This window comes from Fusarium graminearum, chromosome 2, assembly GCF_000240135.3.
Source record: "Fusarium graminearum PH-1 chromosome 2, whole genome shotgun sequence".
Classification (NCBI taxonomy): domain Eukaryota; kingdom Fungi; phylum Ascomycota; class Sordariomycetes; order Hypocreales; family Nectriaceae; genus Fusarium; species Fusarium graminearum.
In genome coordinates this window covers 3,224,430-3,236,755 of record NC_026475.1, presented here as the reverse complement: position 1 = coordinate 3,236,755, position 12,326 = coordinate 3,224,430, and the positions used below count along the sequence as shown (strand labels likewise).

Genomic DNA, 12,326 nt, shown 5'->3' with positions numbered 1-12,326 from the left:
AGCCCCTGCTCTAGACCCCGTTCCAGAAGACTGCTGGCCACACCAAGAACTCTGAGCTGTCTCGATTGGTTCCTGGAAACTCAGGTCGTTGCCAGCAATAACCTGTTCTAGATGACCGTCGCAAAGTTCAGAAACAGCAGTTCGAGAGCGCAAATTCTTCAAATGGTTGGATGGGTTTCCGATTTTGTGAACCAGCCTCTCGTGTCGGAGAAGAACATCTTTCCGCTGGAAGAGCCTGCTGCAGTGCCGGCAGACAAATTGTTGTCTTGAGGAATGAATCTGCTCGTGTCGAGTTTTGTGTTCCTTGCGGGTGAACCGTGCATTGCAATGGTGACAAGCAAAAGGGCGATCGATAAAATTCATCACGATATATCTGTGAGGTTGAGACAACCGGGTCGAGATAGTACTAAGATACGGTGTGAAAGAAGATGGGGCAGCCACTTCATACAACGCCCTCGGAGTTTAATGCTGCCATCGTAAAGAGGAGTAAAGAGGAATTACTAAGCGAGCACGGGGATTACTACCTAGTAGCCCACTGCCTCAATAAAGACATAGGGCGATGCATTGCACTTCTGCCATCAATTAAAAAATTACAGTGCCAGCTGAAGAAAGCAGGAGTAGGTTGCTCAGCAGTCTCACAAGGCTTTTCTATTACTGTTTGTGCCCTGCATTGTGTGACTGTTTAATTGTACCTAACTATAGCGAGGGAATTGTTAAATTCAAAACCGCCCCCCAGAACCATCAAATATTACAATTCTGCGCCCCTCGTTTTAAGGTTTTTACCGCGAGCTCAAATCCTATCACGACCGACCAGTCTACAATATACATATAGTGGGGTAGACTATGATCACGTGGCGATACATTGTTATAGAAGAATTAATTCACCGACTGGATACATCCTAGATGCAGCTCCTCAAGTTACATCTTGTCCATAAAGTCTGATCTACCTGCAGTGTCTGTTTCCAGTGATATATTGATTCTGCCTGAAGTATTCTCTATTTACCTGACACCGAGCACGACCTGCGACCGTAAACCGCTGCATGAGTACGAAGTAGAAGCTGACACCAAACATGTCTATTAACTATCACTCTTTTCATTTGGATACTGTATAAACTAGCTTATAGATATCCAATATTTTCCTTTCTACCACCTGTGTGACAATGTGGGATATCTAATATAGACACGCATGATATGTCAACAAGATCCAACGCGATTATACTGCTCGGGCTACCCTGTAGAGAATTGGAATCGTGTCAAGATGACGCGCATACCCGACATCTGAGACCGCTCGAACAAAAAGTCAACAAGTATATCCGTATATGCGAAATGACAATGCGAAAATTACCTATCTACCAACCTACCTTAGGCGAAAACGGTCAACCGTGGCCAGCCGCGTTGAGATGATAAACCACCACAGTCATACCACCAATGGACTCACAACACCATGGCTAAAACCTCGTGTAGCCATCTTGGCATCGCTGACCGACGGATGGCACGAGCTTAACCAAAACCGGATCAACTTCCAGGATAAGGTTAGACGAAAACGTTTCCCGAAACCGTCGGCCAAGGAAAAAAGAAAAGTCGGCGACTTCGGCCTACGCAATGATCAGCAGATGGTGGAAGCAATGGAACCCGGTAAAGAAGGATTTTTGAGTCCCTACCCTTGCTGGCTCCGCCCATCCTAGACAACTCTTATATTCCCCTGGCGGTTCCTCAGCCTCCAAGTTTCGGTTCACACCCAGATACGGTTGATAAATAGCGAAGTTGGTATTATTTTCTCAGTGATGTCGCCGCGCGACATCTTATAAATCGACTTCTACAAACGGACACGGAAACGCCCGACTTTCCAAGCGGGAAGGATGTGTGCCTAATGATCCCTCAAACAAGGTTGATGGAGTCCCAAATCTTTGATTGGTATTCTTCACTACCACTCATGTTCTATTTCGGTACACCCCAAGGTTATGTGGCAGGCTTTGCTACCGACGCCATGGTCTATGTTCTGCGACACAGATACATCTCTTTCTGTGAGCTTGTGTCGCGGCCATTCGTTAGACTTTGCGTGGATCGACTGGTGAAAGAAATCGATTCCTCACTACACACTACTATTACCTCATACGCATCCCAGTGTGTGCGATCTTGCATGTAGAAACTTGATCAAGTTGCAGGGTCTCGACACCAGGGTACTTGGTATGGTGTTCGAGCGGCGACGAGCGGTTCTCTAATTCTTACAGCAGTCGACAGAGCGCAACGCCAGGCACGGGAGGATCAGATTCCCCGTATTGTGAAAAGTTTAACTCTGCCGGAGATTTGGAGAGATGGAGTAAGGCATGGTGTAAGATCATTGCGGGAGTATTTTAATGAGCCTAACGGTGGATGTTCCAACATGAAGCAAGTATTAGGAGCTGTAGTGCTAGAATCGCCTCTTGATTAAACATCTGGTCTTGTAATACAGAATAAAATAATACAGATATCGAGCATGTCTCTAACCCCAACCTAGGTCTATGCCTGGGGCTGAAGTCGCCTAGCTCTACAGAGAATTTGCGTAATATAAGGGGTGCTTTCCAGAAAACTACAGATCTTTGAATTGGGTTCTGTCATGATCCATACTAGCGTATGCAACATGCTGATAGAATTGTTGGGGAACGGAGATGATGATGGATTGCTCCTCACGTTCGGGGACCCTAGTAGGGATGATAGAGTAGCGACCACGTAATGTAGAGCTGCTAGTGCCTGGTTTCAACCCAGTTAGACAAATAGGCGCCACGTAGGTGGGTTTGATGTCGGGGACGATAATGAGGTTGGACATTTAGACGATGTTAGGGATGCAATCAATTGGGTACAGCTTCGTGTTTTCGTTCCTCTACTGTCTTCATTCCGTTAAACAGATTCGCCTCTACAAATCATTCAGGCGTCGGCTTAAGTCAATGGGTGATTATACTTGGCGGTTTGGAAAAGTGTAAATAAACGGGTGATGATAAAGTATGTTGCACAAAATCAAGCATATAAATGAGGCTTCAAAGTGCCTCATTTTCCTTGGACTAGATCGCGGGAAGTCCTTGCCTGTAAAGCTATGAAAGCAGACCAGGTAAAGCTGAGCAGAGAAATGTTAGGCCGGGAATCTGTTATTTCCGGCCACATTTCCATAACACGCTGTCTACTCGCGACAGTGCAGAATTAACTAGCAGTCTGATTGGTTCGATCTATGTCGCGTCGGGCTGCAAGCTGGTACCCCACTCCTAGAATTTCTAAAATCTTATTATTGCTCCTTCACTGACTTCTATTGAGTCAGAGATCGTTGCTTTACCTAAAATCCATCGTCATGTACTCTCTCAATACATCAGTTCTGTCAAATCATCGGCCAACATGCCCTCATGGGCAACCACCTAACAAGCTCTACTTCGCATACGGAAGCAATATGAGCGTTGCCCAGATGGCCCAACGGTGTCCTGGAAGCGTCTTCAAGGGACCTGCCATTCTCGATTCATTCCGATGGCACATTAATGAGCGAGGCGTAGCCAATGTGCTCAAGTCAGACGACAATCACTCAGTTGAGGGTCTTCTCTACACAGTCACCCCCAAAGACGAAAGTGCATTGGATCGCAATGAAGGGGTTTCCAAAGGCTTCTACCACAAGCATCTCGCAATGGTGTCAGTCCAGCCTCACGGACAGTATACAGACTTCAAGACGGCCAGATTGGCCCTTTTACTGAAACAACGGCGCCAGGAAATAGGTGATTCATCTAACGACAGGACTTCAAGGCGCTCCTTATGGACTAAAGTCCCAGCACTTGTATACGTCAGTGAGGATTACGTCAGAGATGGCCCAATTAGAGACGAATACATTCCGAGGATGCAAAATGCTGTTAATGATGCTGTGTGTCTGGGCGTATCGAAGCCATTCGTGAGCAAAAGCATTGCTCCCTTTCTCCAACGACCAGCGACCTTATCGATAGGGAATCATCAGCTAGAACAGAAGAAAGTGCAAGAGAAAGGACCGGAAACGGAACATCGGGACACTGTAACTATCAAGGGGACCTCTCAAGAGAACAGTGTCAATGGTGAGGCGAGTTACGATACAAAAAAGACGAATAGACTCGAACGAGAAGGTATGTTATCAGAAATACGAGTCGCGCTCACAAACCGTATTTTTCAGATATCTGACATTCTGGCAGTGTCCCAGAGCGAACCTGCAAAGACGAGACGTCTCCAAGCCGACAGGATTGATCTTCTGAGGTACGATGATTGCCTTTGCGTGTTCCCTGTCGAGATGTTGGACGCCATAGATAAGGCCGCCAAGGTCTGCGGGCCTGCGAACACATTAAGCGACTACTATGTTATCCTTGAAAGGATGACATCAGTTGAAAAAAGCCTCAGCATTGTCGCAAATGCAAGGAACGCCTGTCAAGCTAATAAGCAAATTATCAAGGTGTTCAAGGATATTCTCAAGACGGAAGTAAAGTCTTCTGAGGTATCATCTGAAGATCTGGACGTTACGGCCGTTAGACAGGAATATCCAGGTGAATTGGCATGGAAACTAGAATTTGGTCAATATCTCTACCTTGAATGTTCAAAGCCTGGGGAACAGCCATGGTTGGTAGTACGGGTTGAGGCAAGATCATATGCATGCCTATAGACTTTCGAGTTTCTAATAAATAACAATTTTAGGAATTCTTCCAGTCACCGGGAGTGTTATGCATCCGGTTCTACCCATTCTCTACTATATACTTTGCAGATAGCAGGTAATAAACTGATGGAATCGGAGCGTTTAGTATTGACTGGAGACTGTAGTCGCTGTTCTTTGTAAAGCCAGTCTACAAGTTAACTACATACACGTACATTTGAGACTCTGTGAGACAATGAAAGGAGTCATTGTTTAAAAGTTCTCGAAATAAATACTATCTATAAGGTTAGATAAGGTCAGGGTCTGACTCGTTATATCTCATGCCAGTCCCAGGTGTAATTATAGCACATGATCCTCTGCTATCATTGACGCCAAAGAGCGGAGGGCTATTGACTTCTGTGTTGGAGTAAACGTAACAACTAGTATCTTTTAACCCTGACAAGTATACTCGTCTTGTCTATTGAATCAATGGGGTGGAATCTCTGTCCCAGCTTATTATACATGACGGCGAAGATCCCGCATCATAATCTGTTCGCTGTCTGTCCCATTTCCATGACGAAAATATCCTGCTCGAACATGTTTTAGTAGCCGTTCCTGGACTGAGCCACTTAAAGATGTCCCATTATTCAAGGTAACAAGACAAGGACTAGACAGACAAGAACCCACAAATGAGGGGTTATAGCCGAGCCCGCGCCCTCTTCATCCTCCTCTCCTGTCTCCTCTTCATCCTCCTTTCCTATCTCCTCTGTATCATCAGTCTTGTTTTCGTTGTTTTTCGAGTTATCGGTTGGCTTTGCATCCACACTCGCCCCGGTGATGGGATGTACAATGTTGCCATTTGTCCATGTAAACGTAGCGCCACTCAGAGGACTAGTGATACTGCCATCCATATTCGACATTGTTTTGGTTCCATTCTTGGGAAACTCTCCGGGGGCATAAAACTTTGCTGAATTGTCTTTGCCTGGTGGTGTGAACTTGAGATCATTCGCGCAGTTGTAGGCGTCGTTGTAATCGCCACATTGAGGGTAATCTTCATCTTGCGAGATGAGTAAGTTCTAGTATTCGTCAGCGCCGAGGAGCGAGGGCTTTGTATCAGGACAGATATCCCAGAAGCTACGTCAACGATTAATTTTGGGAATGTTTTAATAATCTGGAGAACAATACCTAGACAATATGCCGCTTTGTGAGCAACACTTGCAAGCCTTAATGAATACCCCCTGTTCATCAATAGAGAGTGAATCCCATATCTCCTGGTTCCTCTCGATACATGTGTCCAATTCATCCACAGCACGATTTAGAGACGTAGCGATCTTGCCGAGGTTGCATGAGCAAGCGTCTGGAACATCGTCGGGTGCTGGGAAGAAGGGAATATCTTTGAACTTCTCATCGATGCAGGGGCCACCCAGTTCAAGCACTGTGTTTTGGTATTCGCAACTGTACACCTGTGACTTGTTACTATAATTCTTGTCTAGTTGACTTGTCCTTCATACCTTGTTCCAACAATGCGTCAGGGCGCAGTCGATGACGTCCACGTTGAATACGCAGTCACAAGCGTTGAGGCAGTCAATGTTCTGACCTTCACAATTTTTGTTGATGCAGACGTTGCGTTCATCGTCTCTAGATTTGTAGCATAGTTCATAGCCTGATGGGTCCACACATTCCTTTGACTCTATATAACCGTATTTGGTCGCAGATATAGGATTGGTGATAGTCAGAAGACTGACTAGGCGCAGGATTGTTAAGTATCGAGGCATGGAGCAGACGAGATGAAGTACAAACTTTGATTCAAGGTGGGAAGATGTCGTGAGGTTGCGAGCGAAGTCCTTGGGATACCAGGTACTCTTTACCTCGGGTAACCCTGCGTAATGAGTTTAGGATCAGTTCAGCTGAAGGAGACGGATGCATTTCCCTGTTTAGGTTGCATCAAATGATTGGACACTTATAGAATAGTGGAACAAATCAACAATTGTCATTAAGGGGCCACGGAACAAAGATGACCAACGCTAATTGGTGTATAAGAGTGTGACGGGTGTGGTTTCTAAGGGATAAACTAGTCTGTATTAGGTTTATGTTAGCAGATATGTAGGGCGTTACTGAGCAATAGTGAAGTGTCATGTCTCTTAATAGTGAATAGAGCGGGTTAGGCGTATTCAGGTAAAGAAGTCTTATTGATAGCTGGTAAGCTAAGTGTGCTAACTAGGGCTAATCTAGAAGTATATATACTTGGGTGCTCCTTAGTGATCAGTGAGGTTATCGTAGGATCAGTGCTGATCGTAGTTTCCTGGCACTGATCGTGTTGAACAGTCGTGTCAGATGACTGGTAAAAATGTGGGGTACATGCAGTATGACTAAGCTGGGCCGCTGGATCGTAACAAAGAGCATGGAACATCAAAGTCCTAGCCAGGTCGCTAAATGTTCCTCTAACACACCAAAGCATAAATTTTAAGTTGGGTTCTTCCATACTATACGTATAGGGTAGGTCAGTCGTTCTTTAGGCGATAGCGGCATCTGAATCCCTCCATATTCATATCCCGCTATCATCTGGCTTTAGGCTGTGACAGCACTGTCTGACCAAACGCTTACGAATAAGCACGCTGTGGGGCCTCGTATCACCAAGCCAATTATGCGTATAGGGCAAAGGAGGGTTCCGACTCGGCCCCATCTGTCTGCATCCCAGTTAGTAACTTGCCATAGAAGTCCAAGCTGTGAGATGAGGCCTGGGGTGACACATGTCGTTCCAAGTTTACTATGAGTGCCTAGTCAAACAATGATCTGATTTCGAAGCGAATACAGCCATCTCTTAACCAACATAAAAATCTATACTCTACAAGGAGAAAATAACTTCGTGATATTATCTTGTATAAATACCTTGCGCCTCAAGCAACACGCATTTTGGTATCCTTTAACAAGCTTGGACAGGAACGTCGATTTAGGTGAAATCCAAGAAAAACAAATGTGAATCTATTCTGGAATTGCTATGTCTTTTGACCCGTACTGCTGTTATCCTTCGATCATCCTTCAAAGAGAATTAAGAATCTCCGTAACCACATGGTTGTCTGCATCTTCTGGCAACAGCTGCTTGTGCATCTTGAAGTTGCTAAATCGCTGAGAGAAACTATTCACCCAAGACGAAATGTCTTCGGAAACTCGAGAAAAAGCTCCTTCGCTTTCCGGTGACATCCCGAACCCTAGTAGAACAATTCTGACTTTAGCGCTAGGGTCCAAATCTTGCAGGGCATCCATAACCGGGTATAAGTTCTGGTCATCATCCGTGGAGATGGCAATGATGATGTGTTGAATTGATGACTTGACCAGGTCCCCCAACTCATACCTCTGGTATCTCCCATTCCAAAACGCATCGAGTGCTTTCAGAGAAACCAAGAATCGGTTTTCTTTGTAGAACAATTCTCGAGCCTCAGTTGCCATCCCTGTATTGACGTTGTCATCGCCTAGAGCCAGCTCATCCATCAATATGAAGCCAGGCGAAGGCTTTGGACTCAGCCTGTAGCTGTCATCTTTCGTCCCCACTTCAATCGGAACGTCGACAACTAGGTACCGTCTCAGAAACTCCTGCCGGTGTTCTGGTAAGGTTAGATCCTCGTCACCGCAAACGAGGCTAGCCCTGAACGTGTTGGTTTTCGTCTCTGCTTCTGTCACCACTCCCATGAATTCTTCTGTAGGCGTTCCCGCTTCGGAATTTCTCAGAGTTAAAGTGTCGAGCGCATCAGGAACTTGACTTTTATAAAAACACCCGAACTTCAACCATTTGGATTCCATAAATGTGGCACGGCCTCGATGGTCGCTGTTCTCACGAGTCTCGCCTCCCGTGATGTGCGACTCGGCCTCTTGCTTTGCCTTGTTCAAAGCAAGACTTAGACAGTCGAGAGTTGAGCCGGCGTACCAGTAGCACATAGTAGAGTATAAGTGATAGTCAGGATTGCGGGAGCTCAGTGTCTGCAAAACAAACGCAAGAAATAGAAGGTTGAAGTACTGGCCGCTGACATCAGCAGTGGAGTGGCTATTGGAATGGTTAGTTCAAAGACGCAATATTGCGTACAGCAGGTTGATGCTCTTACCTAAGCTCAGCAGCTTTGTCTTTCAATAATTGTTCATCGGCCTCGCTTGGGTTGTAGAAAACCACCCTATCCAAAGCTGGATATTTAACACCTAATACTATCATTGCACCTCGCTTGTCCGTCGCTGCTTCTCCAGCTGTACGGTCGCAAACGATGCTAAGATCTAGAAACGGAGTTCGATTGTTGGGGAAATCAATACGAATGTCAATGCGAGCAGCTTCATGGCTCGGCCTGACAGTTTGCTTGTAGTGACGAAGTGCAGTGATTTTGATTCGATCAGCAGATGACAATAATGTGGCAGGTGTGTATTCTGGAAGTTTCTCCCGGATCTCCTCGTAGAGTGGTATTAAGAATCTGTCGCGAACCCATACCCGGGCCGGGTCACGGGTCTCCGTCAGCCAACTTGGCCATTCGCGTTTCAATAGAGCCATTTCGAAATGATTTGTGAGGAGAGGAAAAAGAGAGAGAAGAGAAGAGAGTAGTTAATGATCATGTTTAATCTTCGTACGGATTCGAAGGTAATATACAAGAAAGAAACAGACCGTGGAACATTGTGTCACCTTACTGCCTAGCACCAACCCAATTCTGCTAAATTAACTACATCTCATATTGATGCATCATCTATTACGTGTCAGACGTCGATGTACGGGAATGGATCCCTTGCCTGCGGGTCGCGATGACCACGGCACGGCGCGAAGAGGCGATAATAAGCCCCAGAGATTAGAAGAGTGTTGTGTAGGGTCGTTATTCGTTTTGTTTCAGGTTTGTCCCCGTCGCTGTACATTTCAGCCTGCAATTTGCCTCTGATCATTGCCATTTACAGAAAAAGCCAAGCCGGCGGTTGTGGAAAAGGGGAAATGTGGATTCAGTTGACTAAGGAGATTAACAGGTATGTATTTGTTCTACACCGGCAACAGACACTTATCAAATGGCGAGATCGATCGAGGAGATGTCAAGCATGACTGTTGGAATGAAATTCTAATTGTCAGCAAGCGTACTTGATCAAAACAGAACATATTTCTGATATTCCTCAACCCAGGCAGTACTTGAAATCAAAAGGCAGAGAGTATCAAATCTATTAATCTCTAAACTCTATCTTGTTAATCATTTAGGACTCAGGGTTAGTTCTTGGTAGTCCAAGGTCTATGTGGTGGAGTGAGGCATATACTGAGACATCTCAATTTAAGACTATTATGCTGATGAGTGCCCAGAAACTTACCCGATCTGGATTTTAACAAAATGTGGCCGTCTTTTGTTGAGCAATCGGTCTATTACACACCGCTAGATTACTCTTTCCTTATTTGAGTTTTTGTGCATTGCATATCGATGTCGTTATTTGAGTCATGATGGTAGGTTTATATTGTTTCACTCCGCTCTCGGTGTTGTTCAAAGGTGAGACACGGGCTGTCCCGGAGAGCTGAAATAACTCGGCTTTAGGTGCAGATTGTTCTGAAAGACATGATACTATAGAACATAACCCGTACCTGATGTGAATATTTTTCTTCTTTTTTCTCAGTTTTCTTTGAGTTTTTAACAAAGGTTAATCTGTCAGCGCAGATGAAGTTTTCAACAAATCATCAAGTCAAGGTTTTTCTCTCTCAAGTCAAGGTTTTCCAACATAAGCGTGACTCATGGTGAATATTCCATCAATGTTACAAACAGTTAGTTAATTGAATTGAGTATTTATCGTTGAACTGAACACATAGGTCAGTAGCACTACTAGGGGATTATTGTTAAAACCATGTCTCAACCAGCCGACACTAACAGGCCACTTGTGGGTCGTAGTGTTGTACTTAATTGTAGTGTGTTTCGAGCTTAACGACATTGCCCAAATTGTGGGACATTATAGATGTCTGATGTCTTGAAGACATTATGTGCTCATGACAGGATGCTATCGTTCAAGATAGACATATATTGCAGACAATACGCTCGATGATCCTGCGTAATGTATAAAGTTTCGTAAGCAACTGAAACCGAAGCAAAAATGCGCAGTTGTCTCACAATGAGTAGGTGGCTTGATTGAGTGTGTACCAGATCATCTCGGTCATGACTGACCTATATTGACCTCGGCAGTTGTCGATAGCTCAAGTGACGGAGGTATATAAACACCGGTTATTGGTAGCTTCGCCATAGATTAGAATTATTGTGCCTGTTATCGATGGCACTATAGTAATTGCGCAAGACCAAGGTCATTGGCTGACTGCCTCTTTTACAAGAGGGCGTGAAAGTCAGGTAAGATTGCGAAAATGAAATTGTTGTAGACAACCAAGGCAAAATTGACAGTGTTGTGGGGTGCAATAAACTCGCCAAAGCCTTGGTATGATGTTTCGTTGCATGAGACTGGTATGCGTATGCATGTACGGGATGGTGCCTTCATGCGATGGAATCAAGGAATAGCGACAAGATTTAAAATTGAGACTGCCGGGGACATACATATGCAAGAGTCTCAATAAGACATTTTTCATCTACACGATTCTATCTCATGTCTCAAGATATGACCCAATTGATAGTGGGCCAGGACAAACAGTAGATGAACTTTCAGGTAGAAGAAAGGTGAACACCAAGAGACATGAACAGAATGCCCATCTCCCACGTATTCCTTCCTCATCTTCACAACAACCTTCAACCTACACATTCTCATTACAAACTATCCACCTACAAACATCATCATCATCATAAGTGACGAACAAGTTAACAGCAAGGAGCCTATCTGGAAGAGGGGAAGTTCGATGCCGAGACTTCTGGCAACACCGCTTATATAGGTGGAATATATAATGTTTTTACCCGTTAGTCCCCTCTTGCTAACTCTCCTTGCAGATCCGTTGGGACGTCAAGGGCGGCGGCGACCGCGACCACTATCCTAGCTTTGACACCTAGGAACCTTGAGAGGACACTCCATAATATAATCCAGAGTCTCATTTCATTTCTAAACTAACTTTAAATCTAGAAATATCCAGGGTTTTACCTGCCGCAGTGCTGTCCATCTCTGGCTTTATCTTGAAAAGTAAGTAGTGTTTTAGGTTTACACAAGTCTCCATACTGAGTAACGATAGTGAGAACGAGAAGTTTTCTGGGCCAACCGAAGGAAAGAAGAAGATCAACGCTCGACGTGTGTCAAGGTACAAGATTGTCCGCCGTTGATTTGGCTTGACGTGCCAGAGTCTAGTCATTCAACATGTCTGAATGACGATGGAGATCCTCCAATCTTGGCCAAGCAAGGATGCAGGAAACACTACTGAAGTGACGAGAAGAGATGAATTACTTTGAACCACTCATCATTCTCAAATAAATGAACCGTGGCCACGGATTACAAAATCCCTCATCTACTATGTATTGAGTGATGTAATGTTGTGCAACGAAACATTTTATGTATAGGTTATGTGGCACGGCATAAACATAACCGCGTTGCATAAAGTCTTACATGTCACGAAAGGGTCGGGGAAGTTCATTACTTATTTAATCCTCATGGCCAATTCAGGAAAATAATTATCTTTGGTCCGACGTATTCCGATCTCTTGTCATATGACGTTTTTCCTCACTGGAACTTTCCAAACGCGTATATAAAGAAAGTCTTTGTTTATATCTTTGATCACGATAATTTTGCACAAGTCTGACTACTTCTATCATTT

The 12,326-nt window shown here is 44.7% G+C and overlaps 4 protein-coding genes across 4 annotated transcripts; 2 read left to right on the top strand and 2 right to left on the bottom strand.

The window, feature by feature from the left end:
• Nucleotides 1-1,870: 1,870 nt before the first annotated feature.
• On the top strand, nt 1,871-2,583 carry FGSG_07979 (uncharacterized protein; the record flags this gene model as incomplete). The annotated part of the gene is made up of 3 exons (XM_011322559.1): nt 1,871-2,124; nt 2,166-2,332; nt 2,468-2,583. 3 exons carry the CDS (start codon nt 1,871-1,873, stop codon nt 2,581-2,583), a joined length of 537 nt encoding a protein of 178 aa, XP_011320861.1.
• A 736-nt stretch (nt 2,584-3,319) lies between these two features.
• Nucleotides 3,320-4,608, top strand: FGSG_07980 (uncharacterized protein; the record flags this gene model as incomplete). Its single annotated transcript, XM_011322558.1, has 3 exons — nt 3,320-4,106; nt 4,173-4,517; nt 4,574-4,608. 3 exons carry the CDS (start codon nt 3,320-3,322, stop codon nt 4,606-4,608), a joined length of 1,167 nt encoding a protein of 388 aa, XP_011320860.1.
• A 639-nt stretch (nt 4,609-5,247) lies between these two features.
• Nucleotides 5,248-6,375, bottom strand: FGSG_07981 (uncharacterized protein; the record flags this gene model as incomplete). Its single annotated transcript, XM_011322557.1, has 3 exons — nt 5,248-5,676; nt 5,836-6,063; nt 6,112-6,375. 3 exons carry the CDS (start codon nt 6,373-6,375, stop codon nt 5,248-5,250), a joined length of 921 nt encoding a protein of 306 aa, XP_011320859.1.
• Nucleotides 6,376-7,639: 1,264 nt separating this feature from the next.
• Nucleotides 7,640-8,801, bottom strand: FGSG_07982 (uncharacterized protein; the record flags this gene model as incomplete). Its single annotated transcript, XM_011322556.1, has 2 exons — nt 7,640-8,639; nt 8,698-8,801. The coding sequence occupies 2 exons, from the start codon at nt 8,799-8,801 to the stop codon at nt 7,640-7,642; spliced, it is 1,104 nt and encodes a 367-aa protein (XP_011320858.1).
• Between the last annotated feature and the right edge of the window lie 3,525 nt (nt 8,802-12,326).